General features: G+C 27.4%; 1 protein-coding gene across 1 annotated transcript in view; it reads right to left on the bottom strand.

The window, feature by feature from the left end:
- Nucleotides 1-1,172: 1,172 nt before the first annotated feature.
- LOC119688557 overlaps nucleotides 1,173-25,750 on the bottom strand; it is a 192,722-nt gene continuing 168,144 nt past the window's right edge. Inside the window, exons 6-8 of the mRNA XM_038103230.1 lie at nucleotides 17,050-17,405; nucleotides 8,397-8,525; nucleotides 1,173-4,002 (exon numbers count right to left, since the gene is read on the bottom strand). Coding sequence (XP_037959158.1) covers nucleotides 2,477-4,002; nucleotides 8,397-8,525; nucleotides 17,050-17,405 — 2,011 coding nt within the window. The 3' untranslated portion in view covers nucleotides 1,173-2,476. The remainder of the gene's footprint in view (nucleotides 4,003-8,396; nucleotides 8,526-17,049; nucleotides 17,406-25,750) is intronic.

The following is a 25,750-nucleotide window of genomic DNA, read 5'->3' as shown; positions in this document are numbered from 1 at the left end:
ATTCAAATAATGGGATATACCATATATAAATATATACCATGTATACCATATATAAATGAAGTCGTTATTCAGAGAAATTTCTTGAAAACTTTTAATACATATATTTCAGAAAATTTTTTTCCGAATTACTAACAAATAAATTTAGAAAATTTTTTTTCAAATCTTTTGTAGTTTTTATCTTCAATATACTTTTCTTGTCAATATCGAATAAGAAGAAAACAATTTTGATTTCTTCAGTTTAAAAAAAAGTTTCTCACAATAGCTATAATTTTCTCTTTCAGAGTAGTAAAAAAACAATATTAGGCATTTTCTTTTGTAAGCATATCACAAAAGAACAACCGCTTATTTTAAAAATGACATATGAAACAACCACACTGCTGGCTTATTTAGTCCAACCTTTTTGAAATCGCTTAACCAATACCAGCTCAAATCGCATGATTGCCAAGACTACGCATTCGTCTATTGTGAACGACTTTTGGAGGTACCTACGAAATTTCCAGTTAACTGTGTACGAATGATTTCGTTATTTATACATATTTCGTGTCGTCATTGTTCGTAACAAATACGTTACTTTTTCTATTTATTATTTTACTATTAAAAGGCATAAAAATTCATATTTTATTTATAATTATTTAAAAAAATTAATGTACAAAAAAAAGGTCTATTGTAACGAATAAGCCACTCGTTAAGCAGTTTCAGGAAAGTGGGCTTATTTTTGGGAATTTTGTTTTTGCTCTGCATGTTAATTTTTAAGCGACACGTATTCTATTGGAACATTCATGTCAAAAGAACACACCTTTTTTCCTTTCAGAGTAGTAAAAAAAAGCACTAAGTCTGGTTGAAGCAAATTGGCATCACTTCTAAAATATGTTAAATGCTTTTCTTGACCATTTGATTAAAGAAAAAAAATCAATATTAGAAGGGCAATGGTAAGCATTTTTATCTTGTAAATATATTTAAATTAATTAATAAATTTATGTATTTGAACTTATTGGTAAATAAAATGCTCATATGATTTTAACGGACAACTGGAATTTTGCAACATCTTTCCAGTAAAATTTGACAATAGACTGATTCTTGAATTTGGCTGCACTAAAATTTAAGACTTAATATTTTTTGCGACTAAAACCTAACTCTGAAAATTTAAAGAGCATTGTTGTTGTTTCACATGTTTTCTTTCGTAAGTTGCGAGTATTTTTTTGTTACTCTGAATGAAAAAATTACGGCTAATATAGTCATATTGCAGTTGGAAATGTATCGATTGATCGATTAAAAATATTATTGAGATCTGCAAACATACGTGAAAATCAATTCTGCTATGAGTATAACTGTTATTGATGAAGAACCTTGTGGTCCAGTTCCTTATTCTTAGTTAAGTTTGAAATTAATGTTAGTGTTAAATCACAAATAAATAAATATTAATGATATTTTCGATACAATAATTAATTTGTGTTTATTAATGTACGCCTTCTAATAAATCTCTGACACAACTACTTCTCATTACAGTGTTTTAATTATAATTTTTCTCCTTGGTGTTATTGTTTTACCACATAGCCTAATGATGTGGACGGTGTCCTCAGACACTCTTGAAGACACTGTCATCAAAGTAAGTTGAACAACGCACAATGGAATGCAATTAGCCTATGTAATAATTTTCTATATTTGAAGGTGTGTCCAAAACGAATTGATTGATTGTATCTTTTTTATGTTAGAGCAGTTAAGATATACTCGCATTAATTCTTTAAAATTTACTTATTATCTGATATTTATAGTGAACATTTGTTTTCGTTCAGAGACAGCTGTTGTGAAAAGAGTCTATTAAGTGAGTAGTTCCACCTTAAAATGAAAACATATTTCTATTTACTAACTAGAATAACTTATTCATTATATACTCGTATTTCATTTGAGGTATTCTGATCTAACACATATTTAATTTGAGGTATTCGGAGCTTATTGCTTTAGAAGAGGTATTCATATTGGAGTTATTGGACTCGTACCCATATCATTATTGGTATCTAACAACAAAATATGACTGATCTATTTTTATAATTTGTGTAATTTTTTTCGTATGTTCAGTGTTCTTCATATTTGTATGTGTTTTTAAATGTTCAGTGCGTTTTTAGCTTTAAATCTACAAAATTTAGAAAATGGTTTATCTTTACAAAACTTTCAGTACTCTTATTTCTGTCACATTTCATTTTATACATTTTCCCGCAACTTCCCGTGTCGTTGATGAAGTAATCGTTCATAAACATATTAGCCCTAAACACTAGTTTTGGTAACTTGAGAAGAGTTTATCAAAGTTACGTCATTTGGTAATTTCTTACACCATTTATAGTTGCATTTATTCATACTTAGAGTTTGTATTCCCGAAATGTCCTTTTCACATGCGCGTACTTTCCAGTGTTAAACAAGCATCAGCTGTGGCATCTTTATTGATTGCCTTCGCTGCTGCCGTAACGGAGGGAGCTTTTAATCAACTTGTGGAACGGGTAAGCAAGTCGTCATCATCAAATTGTGCTAGCGCAGCTGGAGAGCCAACATCAATCGTAGTAACACGATTACCACCATCGGCTGCTGATGGTAAGCGTATGATTTCACTGTCATTATGCACAGGCATTATAATACAGACAAAACCTTGTCCGGTATGTGAATCACGTGGATGTAGTGTTACCGGATTGAATCTATCAGTTTGACCTTCAGTATAGGATTGTAACCGTTGATATATTTCTGGATAATGCTTGCGCAACAATACACCACGTCTAGACAATATATCCAATATGTTAGAGAGTATCAGTTCACCTTGATGTGCTGCATTGCGTGTACCACGCAAATTCGGATTAAACGTTAGTATTAGTATTTCAGTTGTTGGTTCAGGAACGGCCATAACTGTTAATGGTTGTTGTTGCAATAGTGCTTGGTGCTGTTGGTCTAATTCAACAAGGATTGTCTTACATAGTTTCAGTTTGGCACAACGCGATACCAATTGCCTTTCCCAGCGTACTGGTGCTTGACCCATACCAGGCGCTTCCGACACAACACAAATCGCTACAAAAATTAACATTTTAGATTCTGGTTTATATTCAGTACTTAATTTTAATAGTTCAGCATAGAGTTGTAAGCCCATTTCAGAAGGCATTAAATCTGGCCAGCGTACGTATGATGCCTCGCCCATACACTGAAAACCGTGTTTTATAAAACCTTCAGCTGCTTCAGCAGAACGAAAAAGTACGCGCACAACACCGCGACCCTGTGACAGAAAACCTTTACGGGCTAGCAAGCTTAGATGGCGCTGCGAGTCGAGATCGTCCTTACAGGTGGCAAGCACTTGTCGGCACAGATTTGATGCTCTTGAATGCAAGCACGCTTTACGATGCTTTTCCCAATGGGCTCGTCGACATTCACGTGAACAATATAAATGGGTACAATTGTGGCATGATTTATAATATTTTTTGGCATCGGCTGGTGTAGCGGAACGATCGCATTTTGTGTTGCGACATTTGATTGGTAGTAGTTCGGAAGTTGAAGTGGTGGTCTTGTTATTGGTCGATTCAGTGGAATCGCCGAGAGAGACGCGGCGCGTTGGTAGTTCATCTGTGTTGGTCCTAGTGTACTCACCATAGTATGTTGGCGCTGATGGTATAGGTGCTGCTGCTTCTTCTTCTTCTGTTGATATTGCGACTCCTGCTCCTGCTCCTGCTCTTGCTCCTGCTCTTGCTCTTGCTGTTGTTGTTGCTGCTGCGGAAGAATTTGCACCTGTTGTTGTAGTTGTTGTTGCTTTGGCATTATGGGTATTTGGCAGATACTGCTGTTGTGGTTTTTGCTTTTGTTGATTGGGCGCGTCACCCTCGCTGCGTCTTCTTAAGCGTTGTTGCTCGGCTTGTGAATTTACTTGCAGTTGTTGTAATTGTTGCAGTTGCTGTATGTGTGGTTGTTGTGTATATTTTTGTTGCAGATGTGGCATGTGACGATAGTTGACGTAAGTCTCATTAGCTGAAGCGCCTATATAATAAATACGAAAGTAGCAAACAGTGAATATTAGGGAACGTAATTATTTTATAATGAAGTTCGTAACAATAAATTAGAGTATTAAAAGTTTGGAGTTAGATTTGAGTAAATATTTAAAAACAAGAGGATATTGCATTCCAAAAACTTAAAATAGAAAAACAATAATATTAAAAATTAGTCATAACTTTAAGATAAGTGCAACCAAAATAAAATTAATTAAATCAAGATTTTAGCAATCAACTTACACTTTTATATATATATATATTATTTTAGTTTTATGTTCTTTTTTTTTACAAAACAGGATCCTAATACATCTCAATGAATATTTCAAGTGTTAAGTTTTTTCAATTACAGACATTTTATTAAATAATATTTGAAAATATATAAGAGTATTGAGGTAACAAATAATAATAACATTAACTTCCATGCTAAATACATAAGCGAGCTCGAAAATAAATGATTTAATCATATAGAACCACTTATGCAAAGTTGCTGATCGATTTATGCTTATCTATTAAAAATCATATGTATGTGTTATATGTAGTATCATCTATATTGTTGTGTATATGTTCCACATTTACTCGTTTTTCACGAGAAGTTAAAAATATAATATAATAATAATGTGTATTCCATTGTTGCAGAACATTGTAGACGGACGCTGACAGGGTCAGAAATTTTGTCCAGTTAAAAGAGCTAGCTATTCGATTAAACGAACGGACCCTTAAAAAAAATTAAACGTGGTGACTAGCAACATTGTATATGTCACTGTACATTATATATGCATATATATATATATATTAAAAATATGGTATATGCATATACAATAATGTAACGCACTAAATACACTCAAGTCATAATATGATGGTATACACAATGACCCATTCATGCAATTTATATATAAATTTATGCACTCATATAGAATTGATCTATGTATTTTAAAGTGTTGAAAAATGCTTTAAAACAATATCTTTTTAATATAAAATTTCACAAAATGTGTAAAAAACATATTTTTATATATCAAAAAAAAAAAATGTTTAATTATTTCTCAGTGTAATTACAATTAAAAATGAAGCTAATGATAATACTTCTTACAGTTTTAATAAAGCTAATCAACATTGAAATAGTCTTGCATTCCAAAGAAAACGATTTCATCTTCTTTCATTGAGTCCCGTTGCATATGAGCGTTTCAAAATGCGCGACACCACAACTCTACGATTTACGATCGTCTCTCACGATCACAAATGTGGTTCTACCGCGTCGAGTTGCATATATTTTTCACAGCAAATGCGGTATAGTCTTGATGTCAATCATTTCTAGACAAACATATGCACCGTAGCTTAAACTGCGTAAAAATACCAAAAACTATTAGTCTGATTCTCTTTACATTTATTGCTATTGCTAATCCTCAATTCAGGCTCTGAATTCAATCAGCACAGTCTCTTACTTAATATAACAAAGCAGAAATCACACAATATTTTTTTTATTTGGACATCAGAATATTAAAGGAAACGAACTGACAAGAATAGGATCTGCCATAAAAACTCCTCAATAGAATCGGGTTTCATGTCACTGTATATAACTAAAAAAAGCCGTAGATGGAAGAGCATTGCGATAAGTAAAACGCATTATGACCTGGACATAATCATAAACAAACATGTGTGTAAAAAGCAGGTTTTGATGGAATGTCTGTACACTAATAATAATTATTACCGGATTTTTATTTATTGAAGATCATATAGCCCAAAATGGAAGTTTTTTATAATGTTTATTGTCACAGTGGTAATGAAACAAAACTATAAGAATCCCTATATTCTGTTTTCTCTATGCATGCTTTTCTCTTTGGAAGAAGAAAGCAACCACGCTTTCTTGGGAAGCTAGCGGGAGCTAGCATTTATAGCATTTTAGAACTGTCTACATAAAATAATCATTTAAATAGTTAGTAACAATTGATTTAAATTAGATTGAATTAACGTATTGAATCACTACTTGAAGCGATCAATTCTTATGGCTCAGTTTCACATATACTTTTAAGTATATTTTTCTCTTATTGAGCTTGAGAAATCCAATTTTTAACACTCCAATATGTCAATATTATTCAAGAGGATTGGATAGCTGATCAATATTAAACCATAATATATATTATATTAATATTATATTAATATAGATTGAGTTCATTTTTAGTGAAGTAATCGGTTCTTATGAGATCGGTGAAAAACCAATTTTGTCTGTTAACGTTCATGATCAAAAATAAAATATTTTAATTTTCGTTTGCACAGTATGCACTAGAATTTTTTGGAGATGTTTCAAGATTTTTGAATCTGCGCTGGGAATACGGACCAAGTATGTAGTAACAATTAATTCAGTACAATTTTCAAGTTAGAAATTTACCCAAGATTGTTATGTTAGTGGATTAAAAATTGAGGCGCAGTTTTTTCATAAATAATATCATCATTATCATCATCAAAAAAAAAAAGTAAACCGTATTGGTTTTTGATCTATCGATGAAGAAATTCAGATTTAATTTACTCTCCATTTAACATATATAGTTGCAGTTTATTTCTATTCGATAGGTTGAGCATTTAGAGAGTATCACTATATAGTGTATGTTTTCAGTAGCGGAAGAGTTTCCTCTTCTTGCGCAAAAGTCCTGTTTTTTAACAGAGGTTGATATTTTTTTGAAGTATGAAATTCTAGAGGTACGAACATCTTGGATAAAATTGTTCTGTATATTAATCATCTCACCAAGATATTGAAGATCCTAAAGTACTTTATTTAATTATTTTTTTTTTGTAAATTTATGAGATTACTATTTGACCTTTCAGCTATAGTAGTTTAATATTTCCGATGCAGGTTATATTATTATAGTTTTCTCTTCGCTTAATTCAAATGCAATAAATAATATTCAAGTTTAGTAGCTTCAACTAAACTTTGTGTATTATTAAAGTATTAGTTAATTAATTTTATTTCTTCCTCACATTTGCTGTTTCTGTTCTGGATATGCTTAGTTTATTAGATTTGGGAGAGATACATGTAAAAATATTAAAAATAAATTTTAAGAAAAATTTCTATTAAATAATTATGCATTCGTAAAACAGCTTTAAATAATGTGTAATCAGATTGACGTATTTAGTAAAAAACATACTTGGATTTTCTGTTCTTTTGATCTTGAAGTTTTTTTATTACTATATATTATCGTCTATATAAATGATTGATTCAAAAACGATTGAAGCACGGAATGTAAAGACAGAAGTGATTATAAAGAAATGTGTTGTGCTCTATAATACAAGCGCTAGGTTACACAGATTTTTGTGACCCGGAAAATATTGAGAGACTTTGGTTGGGAAGTTTCAATAACTCAGCATATACACTTATAACAGTCCTGACATTATGCTTACAGATTATTATTAATTCCGATTTTAATAACATTATCTAGTTGTCGTATTTTTGACCTTAAAAAAATAAGAATACAGTGAAATTCATACACTCCAGTTTTTTCAAGATAATGCATACGACTATAAGAGGTCGAATATGTATAGTACACAATCACAAACATAGAAATAGAGAAATGTTAATATCCTAAAAACTTTTTTAATAATATATACCATATATTATATATATATATATATTATTATTATTGTATATATATATATATATATATATATATATATATACATTATACATTATTATAATATATATTATTGTATATGGATGTGTAATGAAAATGGTTTTATCAAATTTTAGAAAGTTATGAAATTATTATATACTAGATTGAATATCCAGAGAGTGTCTTATACTGATTATTGAATGCTAAAATATTACATGTAGTTGAAAATTTTAAATTATGTTTATTAAATTTAATATCCAAGTAGTATTTCTTATCGATTATGTTTGGTAAAACACTACTACTAGTTTAAAATTTAGAATTAGGAAAGCTTTATCTGAAACCGAAATTTGTGGAAATGCTTAAGACCCTAGTGTTGACCAATTATATATTAGAAATGATGGAAAAAACAAAACTTATTTAAAATGTATGCGTCATAAAATTATAGCGAAAATAATGAAAAAAATTACAATATCATAATAATATATATATCATACTTGAGAAAGTATAAGTTTAAGTTAATATTAGCTAATTATATATCTGACTGTACCGATGTAACTCTTAAATACTGGGTATTACAATAAAGATTCGAATATAAGACAAGTTTGCAAGTGTTTCAAAGTGATGAGAATGTGCTCCGGTGTGATATATTACTGGTTTCTTTTTGCGTGTGAGTATGTGTGTGTGTGATTGAGTATGAATGAATGATTGTTGTTGTTGTTAAAATGCAGATTATTGTGATGTTGTTGTGATGATGATGGTGGAACAAAAACTTACAGGTTCATACCTGTCGTGGACCTAGCATACGCATCACTGGCTGACGTAGTCGTTACTGCTGGTGTGGTATTAGATGACAGTCCTAAGAGTGAGGCTAAGACATCTTCTAGCGATGCAGTGCTCAACGAGCGTTCAGGAGCTAAATTTTATTCATTTTTATTGTTTTTTTTTTTTAATTTAATTACACAGTTGTTAATGAATTTCATTATTTTAGTCAGTAAATGTTGTGATAATGAAGTAAAAGAAAAAATAAAAAATAATTCTTTTTAATTTGATTTCGAAAATAATTTTTTTAAATATTAAATATATATTTATATATAGGTAGTTTATATGTATAAATTGTGATTATTGTTATATAGCTAAGCTAGTGTAAACCTACGCTCTTATAAGCTCAAATATATTACGCTGGAAATTATTAATTCAATTATTTAAAACACAATTTAAAACAAAAAATAAACAACAAATTTTTATATTGTCTAATTACACAAGATAAAATTTATTCAAGGGTTGCCACACAGAAGCAAATGTTATAAATTACACTGAGAAATATTATAAACTTGAATGCTATATAGGAAATTCATAATTGCAAAAATGATCGATATTATAATTTTATAAAATTTTAATGAACAAAAGTGATTTTTTAAAGCTATGATTATATATACTAATGCCCCAATAAATTGAATTAAAATATATAGAGATATTAGAAATTCGGAAATTATAATTCGACATTTTAATAAGAAGCAAATAATTATATAATATAGTATTTTAAAGTGAAAAAATTAAATAAATATATTTCAAAATAATAAAAATCAAGCTAATAATAAATTAATTATTTTAAAAAAAGTATGTTTAACATTTTTAAGTAAAGACTAAACGAAAATTCTAAATTGTATAAAAAGTAATTTCTATAATTTAATATAATTCTAAATATTCTGAAGATGAATTTATAAATATACAATGAATAAATTGCTACAAGAGAAGAAGAAGAACGAATTAAATAATTATAAATAATAAATAGCAAATAATAAGTAATAATTACTAAAAACTGGTTACATCTCTCTAAATAGAAAATTATGAAGAAATTGTTATAGGAGGAGAAGAGGGAGATTAAAGCTTTTTTAAGAAATTAAGTATATATAAAAATTATATACTTAAAATTAAGTATATATAAAAATAGACAATTAATAAATTTTGGTATGCAAGAAAAAGATTTTAAACATTTAATAAAAATAGAAGTTTTATATACAAGAGAAAATTACACTAATTTAATAAATAACAAATTTAATAAATTTGTGTAATTAAGTTTTATATTAGTCACATTTCTCACTATTAAACATTCATTTAAAAACTTTAAATAACATATAAAAATAATAAAACATATATAATTTTAAATACAAAATATATTTGTTAAAAAATAATACTTATATTTCTATGTTATATGACAATGATTTTAATAAAATAAAAGTATTAGAAAAGAAATGCTTAAGGATAATTCATAGAGAAAATCTCTCTAAACGAATGAGACGCGATCGCATGGATCGTATGGAAAATTGATCAGAAATACCGCATTTAAAAATTTTCAAATTCGTTCTTGAAGCAAAGTGTCTTCTTGAAAGAAAACATATTGAACGCCTGAGATTTAGATTCCAAGAGAATATTTTTTTACTTTAAAATTGTATATATATTTGAGTCAACCAAAGTACCAACAACGTCTTCAATTTAAAATAATTTTTATTAACAATGTTTACTTCCTATCTACTCTTTATCTTTATATAACAGCTGCATTATGTATATATTAAACCGTTTCTTTATGTTATGTTCGAAGCAGAAAGCAATAGAACAATATATACAATTCTAAGATTATATAGTAAGATAAATATATAATCGTTAATATAGAGAAGAGTTTAAACAGTAATAAGAAAATTGCTCTATATTCCATATAAGAATTACCACCAGCTCATAACGCACAAATCAATTGACTATATGTGGTAACTGTATTCTTTAAGTTTAGCGCTTAGTGGCCTTAATGGTCGATTTCTTCATGTAGAACCAGAGTGCTCAAGTAAGCCCTACTTCATAAATGAATGAAAATTCTACACGTTTATATTGGTGCAATCTAAGACCCTAGTGTTGATCGTTGAACGATTTATCGGTCGTCAACGTCAACAATAAAAATTATAAATCGTTATTAATTTAAAAGACGAAATCGGAAAAAATGATCACACATAAAACTGTAAAACGATCTTTTCCATTAACAGAATGCACAGTAGAATGAGTTGATGTTAATGAAGATCAAGTTATATGATTTGTGTTTTCAATCGGTTAACAATTGTCTCTCCTGACAAATGACTGATTAGAAATATGATTATCTACATAAAAGTCTGCCCAGATATACGTCTATCTATCTGTCTGCATATCAATTTGTTTGCCTATATGTGGGTGCTGTTTTCATACTAGTCCTAAGTCTAATTTAATTAACAAATTTACAGAATGGATAGAATATTGGTAGTTCATAGTTTTCATACTTGCTGATTATTTCTAATGTTTGGAGATTTTTCTAGAATTATCTTATCATAAATATTATTATTAATCAGCACACTGGCAATACTATTTTACAAATTTTTTTAGTATAAGAAACAAAAAAATTATATGAAAGAGAAAAAATTTATTTTTTTAATTTTCTAAAAAAAAAAAATTTAATCGACACAACTTTTACTCATCAAATACCATGTTTTTTTAAAGCAGAATATAGTTCCCTTCAAGACTGCATTATAAGAAATATGTTCATGATAGGCGCAATACTATTCCTGATATTAAAAGGTAATGATATAAAGAAAATGTAGCAGACAAATTATACATAAACTTTAAACTTTCCCTACAACTTTATTGTAGGGAAATGATATATAACATGTATAGATTTCTGATATATATATAATATCGGAGAAATATTTTATGAAACTATGGACGTATGTGATCGGTCATTTCATTTCTACTCTACTAAAATTTAATAAAAAATTAAAGATCAAATTAAAATTTTTTTTAACAAATAAAAATTGGTTTAATTTACGTCCAGAAGTCAGTTTTCAACAGTAAATGCCTCGGTTAAAGTGGACTATAATAACAATTAAAATCTTTTGTATAGAGATTACACTATATGAGTTTCGCAGATTAAAAATTTGTATGTATAAACAGCACGCTGTTTCAAATGTGTAAAAAACTTTTAAGCTATAAAAGAATCCATCCGTTACCGAAAACGTTTTTAAAACATGGAAAAAAAAAAACAAGATCGATTAATCTATGTATGTATGGTTATCTTTGAAGACATTTTCGAACTAATGAGTGAATTGTCTTCAAAGATTTTTTGCACACATGTCTTGAAGACTGCAAGTGTTCAATTTTTCCCAATGAAATGTACGCTTGTAGCGTAGTTGCTCCTTTACTCTCAGTTTCACTTTACTGCATGCCATATTTTCAGTGATGCGGACGTTGTCAGCAAACAGTTTTAAAATGTCTTTAAAGATTTGGGATGTTTGTGACAAGAAGGAATGAAAAAATAATTTGTCAGCTACTTTATTTTCAGTTGCACTTTACTATATACCATATTTTCAGTGATGCGGACGTTGTCAGCAAACAGTCTTAAAATGTCTTTAAAGATTTGGGATGTTTGTGACAAGAAGGAATGAAGAAATAATTTGTCAGCTACTTTATTTTCAGTTGCACTTTACTATATACCATATTTTCAGTGATGCGGACGTTGTCAGCAAACAGTCTTAAAATGTCTTTAAAGATTTGGGATGTTTGTGACAAGAAGGAATGAAGAAATAATTTGTCAGCTACTTTATTTTCAGTTGCACTTTACTATATACCATATTTTCAGTGATGCGGACGTTGTCAGCAAACAGTCTTAAAATGTCTTTAAAGATTTGGGATGTTTGTGACAAGAAGGAATGAAGAAATAATTTGTCAGCTACTTTATTTTCAGTTGCACTTTACTATATACCATATTTTCAGTGATGCGGACGTTGTCAGCAAACAGTCTTAAAATGTCTTTAAAGATTTGCGATGTTTGTAAGAAAAAGTAATGAAAAGATAATGTGTCATATCTTAGTTTCATTTTTAATCAATCACTTTATTATGGGCATTTGATTAGCATATTCAGGCACTGATGTGTGTTAATTAAAGTTTGTATTATTGTAATTTAATATATATCGTTCTTCATTATATCTCATTTCGTTGATCGCGATTAATTTTCAAAATTTTTTTTATATAGCACAAAAAGACTGCTTATAGGAATATGTCTATACGTGACTAGCATAAAAAGTTGCTAATACTTTATTGGCATTCTTATTATGGAAAAGGCAATTCTTCAACATAAGAGGTGAGCTAATATCACTGGTTATTGTCAACATTTTTATAAGATATATAACTATATAAATGTTTTTTTATTTTATAGTTGTCAACGAAAAATTAATTTAAAAAAATCTATAGAAAAAAATAAATAAAAAAAAACACAAAGTTTAAACAAAAATTTTTCTTTTTATTGAAATGATCAGCTTAAACATTTAATGTATATTAATATGAATATTTAAAACTTAGAATATTTAATTAAAATCAAATTACTACAAAAAAAAAATTATAATTAAATTATGTATAATTATAATAATAAAATGGAGTTAATATAATCGTTGCTTTTACGATTTTATTTTTTTTATTTTTGTATAATTTTCTGTATGATTTTATGAATTTGTATGAAATAAATTTAACGATAAATTAGGTTTTTAAAATTAATATTTAAAATGTTAATATAAAAAACATTTCTAAAAATGATTTCTAAGATCATTATGTTTATGAATTATTATGTGAACTTATTTAAATATTTAATTATGTTTTTAGACAGAGAAGTATAAATGAAAAATTAAAAATAAAAATTATGATAAACAAAAATAACAAAGAATATTTTTTAAAATTAAAAATAGCACTAATTAACATATATATGTATATACTGGTTTCATATGGTCTATAGATGTTTTACATTTATTTATTATAAATATATGTATATAATATATATGAATGAAATATGCATATAGTGAGTTACTGTGATTTGTAGTGTGTATGAAAATGTGTTGTAGTCTAATTAATCTGTAGAATTGATAGAAAAATTAAGAAAACTATTTAGAGGGACTTCTTTCTGTTGGATGTATGGATTGGCAATATAATTTTACAGCAGCAGTTTATATATTGAAATACACTGGAATTAAGAGTTCTTTGTCTATGTACAGAAAATTATAAAGGAAATGAGTGTGAAACTGTAATAAAAATAATATTTTCGTTCCTAATACATTAAATCATTGAATTTTACTAATTTTAAAAACGAGCCTAAAATAGAAAATCCTCTTTTTGGTTTAATTAAAAAATTGATTGCACATATTTGTAAAAAAATTGTCATGAAATTATGAAGAAAATATAATTCGAATATCACTTGTTTCATTTTTAAGTAAAATTACAAATTTCTCAAAATAATCATTAAGTCAAGAGAGTAACTCAAATCCAATATACATAAACAACAGAACACCGGGACTTTTTTTGTTTGGTTCTTTTCTTCAGTTGAGTGTACTGGCTGGTTGCATTGAAAAGTAGAAGTACATTGTAAATGCAAAAGCTATGAACAAATACAAAAAAATGAGTTTACAACAACAACAATGCTGCCTTGTCTACTAACCGAATTGGGTTGTATGTACAAAATTCATTTAAGTGGGATAGATGGGAATAGTTGACTTAGATAGATAGTTAGTTTATTGATATGAAATACATTGTGACCGAAAGGTTTTCGGAAATTCTCATTTAAAATTCGCGCGCTGTATATTCTTCGATATTTTAAGTTTATGTAGTTTGGCAGCAATTAAGGACAATTACTATGCCAAAAATGAGCGCGATCTGTCAGACAGTTCGTTTACGGCAGCTGTTTAAACCAGTTCACCTCAGTAGTGCGTTGCGAAAAAAACAATGGAAAAAAATATTGAACAAAGAGTTTGCATCAAATTTTGTGTTTCGAACGAAATTTCGTGTGCAGAATCTTTGCGAATGCTACAAAAGGCTTATGGGGAATCAGTTTTATCGAAAACTCAAGTTTATGAGTGGTACAAAGCCTTTCAGGACGGTCGTACGACCGTCGAAGACATGCCGCGTTCTGGACGACCTTCGACCTCTACCCCCGACGAAAACATTGAAAAGGCAAAGGAAATCGTGTTCCAAAATCCTCATGTGAGTGTTAGAGAGATAGCACGAGAGCTAGGCATCGGTCGTGAGATGGCTCGTTTGATTTTGGTGGAAAATTTGTGTATGCGACGTGTCAACGCTCGGCTTGTTCCGATTCACCTCAATTTGTTCCAACATTATCAACGATTTTAAGGCCAAACATTCAATAAATACCATCGAACAGCCACCGTATTCACCTGATCTTGCACCGTGTGACTTTTTCCTGTTTCCCAAACTCAAATTACCACTCAGAGGAACGCGTTTTGAATCCATAGAAGACGTAAAACAGAATTAGCAGAGGGAACTCAAAGCCATACCGGAAAGCGCCTATAAAAAATGTTTTGATGATTGGAAGAAACGTTGGCATTTGTGTATCGCTTCTAATGGAGCATATTTTGAAGGAGATAAAATAAATATTGATGAAGATTAAGAATTTTGCGTTTTATTTAAAATTTCCGGAAACTTTTCGGTCACAATGTATAACTATTTGTATAAAGAAAAATATCAACTAGATAGTAGAATCACATAGTAGTGGAAAAACCTATCTTTTTTTTAGCAAATGATGTTGAAAGATACTTTTATAGAGTCAAACTAAAATTGTGTTTCTGTTTTTAATTTTTGTCGAAATTATTTTAAAGTCGGTTTTATCTTTTTTTAAGAATACTGATTTTTTTTTCGAGCGTTAATTTTTAGTATATTTCTATAAGTATTTCGGCAAATTCGTATAGAAATATACTAAAAATTGACGCTCGAAATAAAAGTTCATATTCTAAAAAAAAAAACAAAACCGATTTTAATATTGTATTAATATTTTTATTTTTATTTATATTTTTAAATGAAATAAAATTTGTTATTAATAAATTCTTTACTGTCAAATTTTATGTATAATATTTTAACATTGTTAATAGATTTTATATTTAAAGGCATTTTTTAAAAAATTATAATAATTATTTAAAATTTATTTAAAATGCAAATTGAAAATATTTTTCTTACAAAAATAATTTGAAAAATTACTAAAATTAAATAAAAGTTTTTAAAGAATTTAATAAGCATTACATATAAATTATAAAATGTGATTTAGAAATGAGTTACACTCCTTGAGAAATCGTTTTCTGAATTTTGAGGAACTTTTAATTTTAAAATTTCTTAAAAATGAACAAGAATTTATTTTCAAGTGCAAAATTTTCAAGCGATAAATAAAAAGAATATAGTTAAATATTGATAAAATAATTTATATTATTAAAAATTTATGTACAGGAAAGCAAGTTATTTCGAAGAAAAATAATCATTAATTGTTTATACATTTTTTTAAATTTATTTCTATATAATAGAGAAAAGAATTATTAGCAAGAATTTCAATTTAAAAATTTTTTAATAATAAAAACTATCTTTAATAAAAATGCAATTGACTGCAAATATATAAAAAATAAAAAGCATAGTGCATATATCATATTTTTTATATATGTAAAAAAAATCTGCTGCTGTAGTCTATAGAGTGAAAATTAAAATAAAAATAAATAAAAAAAATAAACTAATATGTTAACACATTAAAGAAAATAAAAAAAATTTATTTTGTTTCGCTTGTCGTCGATTTATTTTATTTTAATTTTATAATAATATAAAAATTTAATAGCTAAAGCTATTAGAATATTTTCAATATATAATAATAGACATCAAAAATGTATAAGTATATTGTAATTACTACATGTGTAAATATTTAAAATTGTATGTGTAACTGTTAAAATCTACTTAATTTTTTAAACGTAAAATAAAAAAAAAATTAAAATAAAAACTAATTGTCACAATATTTACTACTAAATTACTGTTTTAAAAAATATATATCAAAAAAAAAAAAATTAAAACATATTTAGACAATAAATAAAAACGAAGAAATAACTTTAATAATTAGTTTATAAAATCAATATTTTTTATTTGTTCACATAATAAAAATGTTGAAATTAAATACAAATCATACAAATTATCAATAATAATTATAATTAAAATCATAAGTTTAATTGCTTATTTGCTTATTTTGTGTTGTTTTTTTTTTCAAGACTTAAAAATGATTTGCTTTCGTATTTATAGAAAATAATTAATTAAATTTTTATTGTAATACAATTTCAGTTATATTTGTTTTAAATAATAAAATTTAAAATTTTAGCATAACAATTTTTAAAAAATATAAATTAATATAATTATTAAAAACAATATTTGTTTATATGCTATACATATATATATGTATATGTATTCATTAATATATAAAATTAAAATAAAAAAAATTGCTGTTACAGTTATGTGTATATATGTAAGGATATTTGTAAATTTATCTAAAAATTTATTATATATCATGTAAAGATATATGTTTATAAGTTGCTTGTTTAAAATTAAAATAAAAAGAAGAAGCACTCATATTAAGATTGCTGACTCACCCACAATACCGGTTTCGGCACTGTTATTACCACTTGGACGGCTTAGACCGTTCATATGTAGCACATCAGCTGTTACATTGGCTGTTAGAGGTTTGTTCAGACCGTAAGCACCGGCGGTGGCTTGGGCTAATATTTCGCCTCTTCTAGCTGCACTGTTAGTTGTTATTGTTATTAAATTATTATTGTTATTGTTGCTGTTGCTTTTGTTGTAGTTGCTGTTATAGTTAAAGTTGTTACCAGGTGCATTAAAAGTTGTTGTAGAATTTTCAATGATGGGTGTTTGAGGCGAATCAAGCGGTCTTATACCAACGAATGATGATTCCAGCCAGCATTTCCTAATAGCATAAATTGAAAATATGTATTAGACATTATGTATTGTGTACATTTATTAATTATTAAGGTATTAGATATTAATACCTTAAAAAACTTGTTAAATAATTAAAATAACGTGTTAAGTCATATTAGTGTATTAATAAAAAACGAACGATTCAATAAGTTTTTAAATTCTATGCTTTAAGGTTAAATTTTAAAAAATATATAAATTGCACTTTTTTTTAATAATGCATATCAAACTAACAGTTGGTTCTAACCTGTAAAAATATTTATATACACATTTTTGATTTAATATAAGATAATGCTGTACTTATTAAAGGTCTGTGCGGTTGTTCAAGATAAAATTTAAGAACTATTCACCTTTAATATATTATGCAGATGGTCAGTTTTGACAAGGAGTAAAGCTGTAACTCTAAAAAAACTTTTTCGGAAATTTCAAAAATTTATCAAAACTACCTTGACTTGAATTCACACTTTTACTATTTTTATTATTATTAAAGCTTTGACGTAAAATCGCCTAGCAGCCGGTACTACGGCCAGAAGAGTCTCATTGTATCAATTTCACTATTGATTACACAAAGCCCTTTAAAGCTTTGTGAACAAAGTCCAGCTCTAAATCTAGAGAAGAGCTCTCAATTCCATACGAAACATAAAAATTATGCATAGTTGTTTCCTCATCTTCGAGGCATAATTTGCATTCCGTATTAGCAGATAATCTTAGTTTATGAAGGTAATATTTCAGGCCATAATGACCTGTTTTGAAACCGCTTATCAACCTTAAAATACATTTTGAGAATTTAAGAATATTTTTGTAGGAGTACGGTTTCATCAGTACTCTAGCCGCATATGATTTTCCTTGTCCTTAAATTTACACTTACTAGTATTATAAATATATTTTCGAGAATATAAGTTAATGCAAGCTCATATATGCTAAGAGACACCATAGACCCATAGGTGGTCTATGTGTAATCTAATAGAGACTTTCTCTTTAACCTAACCCAAACTAAACTAATACTTTCTAGCATAAACAATTTACTATGTCCGTAATGTTTTACCTCATTGGGATTCCAAAAATATGTTAATTACTATCTACTTAAATTCTTCTTCTTCTTAGTGTTTTTCTAAATTAATACTTGTATTTTTTTCGTAAAAATGCGTTTCTTAATAAACTTATTTTTGATTTATAATGCACATTTAATGAGTTTTCGTAACTGTTTTCAATGTAATTACTACCTATTAAGTATATAATGTATTTATTGTCAACTTTTATCTTTCATACAAATTTGCATGTGCATACATTCAACCATTCCTACTAAAATCTAATCCAATAATCAATGACGATGTCAGTTTCACATCAGGTTTTAATACAATTAAAAAGATACAGAAAATTAAAATAGTTGTCATTCACATTTTGTACTCGTAAAGGCCATGTTGTGCCCTGCACTTCAGGAGAAATTAATTGCATTTCCATTAAATTGAACTGACTGAGTTTCGTAGTATTTATAGATTTTTGATAAATAAAAATATATATATATATATTATTCACTTTTTTAAAAGCATTTCGCAAACATATAAATTCTGTTTGACTAATTATATTTAAGTAAAATTAAAAAAAATAAATGTAGGAAAAACTATCTGAAATCTAGTAAGTAATAATTTAAAAGCACTACCCTAGTCTCTAGTCTTATATCTCGTGATTGATGGAAATCTATTTCTATACATATTAATAATATGTAATTGCAACTACTAATTAATTTCGACGGTTATTGATGACAAGTGACCTGAAAACAATAAAGTTTTAAATACTGGATCATCAAATCAACACTGCGAGTATGTAATTTTAAATATTATAGTTGGAACTAATTTTAGATATTCACCAAATTCGACAATTGTGTCTAGTATTTTTTAGCAAAGCTCCATTTAAAGATATACATATAACAAGTGTATAAAATTTGTTAAAAATTAATTAGAAAACAAACCTATTCTGGTTCTATCCGTAACTTAGGGTCCACATTCTTAAAAATCGTATAGTAGGTACGATTTAGCTCTAACATAAGTATCTAAATATAAATATGGCAAAACATCGTGATCTTTCTAATTTCTAAAATTATTAGATAATAAATCTAAAAATTATCAGATTTGTTTTTATTTTTTATATGTTGATTTAAAAACAATAATATATATTCCCTGATGATTTTTATTTACTTAATATTTCCAGAATCAATTAAATCATCTGAAAGTTTTTAATGCATGATTTTAGGCTAAATTAAATAAAAATTCCAACAAACAATTTATACGTGTATAAATTATACAAAAAATATAATATAATAATTAAAAAATAAAAATAATAAGCAATTTATAAAATAATAAATATAATATAATTAATAATAAATAGTAATCATATAGTTATATTGAATAATAAATTACAGACGGAGGAGGAGCCTTACATAATTTATTTGTGTTTTTTATGTTGCGATAACACGTTTTATATTGATTTAAATCACGTAGAATTAAATTAAAGTAGATTCAATTAATTCATATTAAAATAAGTTATAATAAGTTTGATTACATTAATTTAAATTTTATTAAGTTGAAATAAATTAAATATATTTTGAATAAATTTTAACTTATTTAACTCATTGGGCAGTATTTGAAACGAGTAGATCAGCAAAATATTAAATAAATAAAAATTTTTGCCAAATGAAATAAACTTAATTTTAAAATAAATTTAAATAGAAAATAAACACTTTTGTACTTACAAAATAATTTTCTTTATCAAATTTGTCAAATTAAATCAAATTAATTCAAATTAAATAAAAATAAATTAAATTAAAACTAATTAAATAAAATCAAATCAAATTAAATAAAATTAAATAAAATTATTAAAATTAAATAAAATTAAATTAAATTAAATTAAATTAAATTAAATTAAATTAAATTAAATTAAATTAAATTAAATTAAATTAAATTAAATTCAATACAATTCAATTCAATTCAATTCAATTCAATTAAATTAAATTATATTAAATCACATCAAATTAAATAAAATTATATTAAATAAAATTAAATAAAATTCAATCAAATTAAATAAATCAGATAAATTAGATCAAATTAAATAAAATAAAATTAAATAAAATTATATCAAATTAAGTAAAATTCAATGAAATTAAATTAATTTCGATAAAATTAAATAAAATTATCAAATCAAATTAATTGATGAAGGAAATTTTTTGTTAGAAATAATATTCATAAAAATAAAACATAAAAAATAAGTTAATAATTAATTAACTTAACTTAAATAAATTTAAAATAAATGAAATAAAAATTGTTTAAAATTGTTATTCCAATATTTCTACAGTAGAATTAATTTTTTCACCAGAAACCAAAAAAAAACTGAATAAAAAAATTTTATTGACGTACACTGTAGGTTCGTTCGACATTTAATTTAGTTCACTTTATAGAAACTGTGCCGAAATAGAAAAATCTGGAATTCTATGCCATCTAGATTTATGTGAACTCAATAAAATATGATTTCCATTATTTTTGCAATACAGTAAATGTATGTATATCGGAATATTACTAGAGATATGAAATTTACTTATATAGAATTATTTTTACTGAAATAATTTAATTAATTTAATTTATAGCATTAAGGCATTGTTTTATTATTATAAATCTAGTATGAGTGATTTGCGTTGACAATGAAACACTTTTGAGGTTAACTGAAAAACTGCCTAATTTACCATAAGATAATAATAATATAAACTATATATATTTATATATATATATATATATGTATGTATAACAGATTCGTTTATTGAAAACAATTTATCACATCATATATATATGTAGATATATTTAATTTTGCATAGCGTAGTTTCTCTTTGACTTTTGAAATACACATTAACTATCAAAACCACATACATAAATTACAGTTAAATAGTGTCAAATATATATAAAATTATGCACAATTTTTAATGTTAACACTTTCAATACTTAAATTTTATTTAAATATTATTATACACTAAAAATTTGTTTTATATATTTTGAAAAATTATTTTTTGTAAATATTTTTGTCTTTATATATTTCATTGAATAAAAGTAAAAATTTGATAGGAAGTGGTGCCTAAGTGGTGTGGTATATTTTTTGAAATAAAGTACACCACCAAAAAAAAATATTGTTTTACGCAAAACAAAGAAATTTGTGTAAAACAGAAATATATTATTATTATTATTTCATAGTTTTACTCAGTTTTTAAATTTTAAAATGGCAAGAAACAAACACTTACAAGAAGCAATCAACCGGCTAAAAGTATGCAATAAAATTTTTGCAAGAAGTTTTTATTTAAATATTTCTCCTCCGTCTCTGCGATACGTATTATCAAGAAAACACACCAGTAATTTAATTTTTGTTCCAAAAATTGTAAAAAGAACTTTTAACAGAATTTATTTAAATATTCACTTTAATTCACAACTAAAGAATATACGTCCACAGCCCAGCACGTTGCCAGTAATAATGAATATACGCAACTGCCCTGAAATCGGCATAACACTTGGCCATAAAAAAGAAGAAAATATTCAGAAAAACTACATGAACTAAAAACAACAATAATACTAGAATTGAAAACAACACGAGGAAGGGGCATAAATCAGATGAAATGAGGCAATGTATACAAAGGAGGCTGATTACACAGCCGAGGCTATAGCAAAAGATATAATTTTACAAACATATATAAGCGTACGTGTATGTATTTATGTCATGGCACAAATACACATAATAAGCAATTCAAATTGCTCTTTCATATTATGACTTCCAGGCAGAGTTTTAGTATGGGGTAGGTTAACTGGGCTAACTATTCGCAATAGTTGAGGTTCAAAGTGCACTAAACTGCAACGAAGCTTTGAAAGACTTGCACTACCAGTTAACTGCAAAGTTAAATAAAGAGAGACAGAAGCAAAAGCAAAAAAAGGGAAAGAGAAGGAGAGCCAGAGAGCAAGAGAGAGTAAAATAAAACTGAGCATATATTGTATGAGTCATAATAAAATTATAACATTTACATTCATTCAGCTATATTCGTATATATACAGTCAAACATTAATATCCAACATAAAAAATACTATACACATATTCAATGCAGAATGGAAATGTTATATGTACGGTCTATAAAACACTGTGCCATAGTACGTAATATAATTTCATATTGACAGTAGAATGGCGCTGGCTAATATAATAGTAAAGTATAGGGCGGAAGTGGTAAGATAGTAGTACTGTAGTTGGACATAAAGGGTGATGCAAGCACACTAAGAAAATTGAATTCAAACAATCGAAATGTGTGCGGAGGCAATCGTAATTAAAATCTTTTTATAGACCTACTCGTATACATACACACCTATATATATACCTATATATGTATACAAACATATATATTTATTAATATGTTAAAAGTGGGTTAAATGATAATTTATTACTTGAGCAATAAAAAAGTAAAAAGTAATAAAAGAAATAATCAAAACGAATCATATTTTCAAAATCTTGGTAAGTAGAATTTAGTGTCAAGATTTATACAAGTAAATTGTCACAAAAATAGAATAATGCATGTATTTTGAAAGAATACGATAGTAGCACAACAACTGAAAATTTAATTTAAGTATTTAACCATTAATGCAGGTAATGGTTAAATACTTTCACTTAATCCTAAAGTTAGTTAGTTAGTTTAAGTGGAGAGAGAAACGAATCCTTCTCAATTAGCTAATAAAGTCGTTTTGAATCTACAATACCTCGTATTAGTGGGTAGATGAAGATCGAACTAGAACCAATCAGAAGTATTTATTAAGGCGAGAATCTGGCCAATGCTAATGGTGGAGGTATCGCTGAGTGTGTTAAGCAGGAGGCGCCAAAAAACCTAAGCCTAGTTCTAGTTAAGCTTGAAGATAGACACAACATGAGTTCTGGCGTCCTTTCTTCAAGAGTTGGCAGATATACGTTGCAGGAGATACCATAGGGCAGGCCGACTCTAGCTGCATGCCATTCTCTGGTCCAGTGTCTTATAAAGATAGATATTAACCCTCAGTCCTAAATGTGTTCATACTATCATATTGTAGACCCGAATAGTAGTGTATCTTATTCCCGCAATATATTTATAGTGAAAATAATTGATGCAATCGACCTTATTGCATTAATGTTATAAAAAAGATAACAATATATACAGCACTCGAAGTAGAATATATTGGGTTATATATACTGATATCATCAGTGGATTATTGAATGAGAATAGTTTTCAACAATTCAGTCAAAATATGAAAAACTCACAAAGGCTACAATGGGCTGTTCATGTAGGGAATTGGACCAGAGAGAAAGCCGAGCAGCATATGCAACGCAAAGCCAATGAAAACCAGGCACAGAGGTAGGTCAAGAACAAGATGGGATAAGAACATGTATGGTGATGCAAAAAAGATTGGAATACTGAACTGGAAGTGATTAGCAAAAGATCGCGACAGATGGAGGCAGATTGTGAGGGCGAACAATGTTCACACTGGATTGTAAAGTAACACTAAGAGAAGCATATTTTATTATTAAATTCTAAATTAAGCTCAAACTCATAACGTTATCTTAATCTATACTTTTTTTCATGATGTAATATATAAAGGGTGTTTTTTTAAGTTGGCAACACTATTCTATATTGCACTATACTAGACAATTAAGAGCTAAATATTCAGAACAAATTTAACTTAAATAGGCTTGTGGTATGTTTAGACTACTGTATTTAACTGAACTTAATGAGTAAGCAGCAATATGCGCCATTTTCAATATTAAATCTATACAAAATCCATATAAAAGTATGCTAGAGAAGTGTGAACATAGTATCGCACCAAAACTCTGCGTTAACAAGAAATCGAAAAAAGCGGGGGTTCTGTTATACAAGCAGTCAGTTCTCAAATAAATTTTGTGTTGAGTTGACAACACTGGTTTTAGCAACATCCATTTTGAGAATTATCTGAATTACCCCATTTGAACTTAAATAAATCCATATAATTTTATTTATAGATTATGATGACGCAGTATTTAGAGGTTCGATTTTTAAATTGAGAACACTACATGCGAACAGAAATAGAACTCGATGTTCTTTATAGGATAAGGGTCTATAATATGCGGAATTAAAGTAAAACTGCTGTCAATAGACCTCTACAATCTCGCTACTTAGGATCATTTTGTATGGGGATATGTGAATTCGTTGGACTATTCAGGTGAATCAGAAACGTTGAACAACTTAAAAGTTAACATTCGTAGGGTTAGTGTTCATATACGGTCTCACCTGGTCGAGTGCGTACGTCTGGACTTCCAGAAATATAATTAAAATATGCATATGCCATTTGGTGACGTTGTCACCTTCATATTTTGGAAAATGTATCGTATTTTAATCAATAGATAATCTTGAAAAAAGTAGAACAATCAAAAATGTGTTATTTCACTAAAACAATGTTCCATGTGACAAGTCGATGAAATTTGTATAAATTGGACTGGACTTTGAATTGCTTTAATATCTGCCGTATTTTCCGGATTTGGCCTGTACCTGTTTGCATATCTGTTATTATTGAAAATTAAAGCCATAGTGCATTTGCCAAAATCTATAACTTCATTTAAAAACATTGAAAAACAAATAAATTTAAAAACCCACGACTAACCATATTTAATTTTCTAACACACAGACAAACCCAAGAAATACTAAGAAAAATATTGACTTAACTATCAATTACAAATCGCCTTGCTACACTCAATTAAAGTCAATTTACAGTCAATAAATAATGAAAAAGTTTTCATAGCTTTTACCAAAATATTTTACTTTGGAAGGAGCAGAGTGTCCTGATGATTGCTGGTGGTGATGTCAGGGAACTTAACATCACAAAACTGCAACTACGGAAAATGCATTTGATTTTTGCAAATGTGATTCCTCAACTTTGGAATCACTTCGGATATTTTTCGTACAATTTTCGTTTCGGGTCAGGGTTGGCGAGGTAGACAAGTATTATTAATGGTGACACAATTTGCTTAGACCGAGAAACTAATCTAAAAAAAAAACACAAATATATATAAAAGTAGGTGTTAAGAATAAGAAATTGCATGGGCGGGGAAAGAGAGAGAGAGAGCTCAGAGGTTATAATACAAAACATCTTCTCTGTGACCCTCTACCCTATTTTCTCGCTACACCTATGGGATGTTTATTTTGCTGTCGTTATTGTGAGTGGCGGGTGAAAAATAGAAATCAAAAGAAAAATATATTATAGAACATATCATAAATAAAAAAACTGTTTTTCTACATTTTTTAAACTTAAAAAAATATCGAATAAG

Source organism: Teleopsis dalmanni, chromosome X, assembly GCF_002237135.1.
Source record: "Teleopsis dalmanni isolate 2A chromosome X, ASM223713v2, whole genome shotgun sequence".
NCBI lineage: Eukaryota > Metazoa > Arthropoda > Insecta > Diptera > Diopsidae > Teleopsis > Teleopsis dalmanni.
The sequence above is the reverse complement of the archived record's forward strand: the minus strand, read 5'-3'. Positions and strand labels throughout refer to the sequence as shown.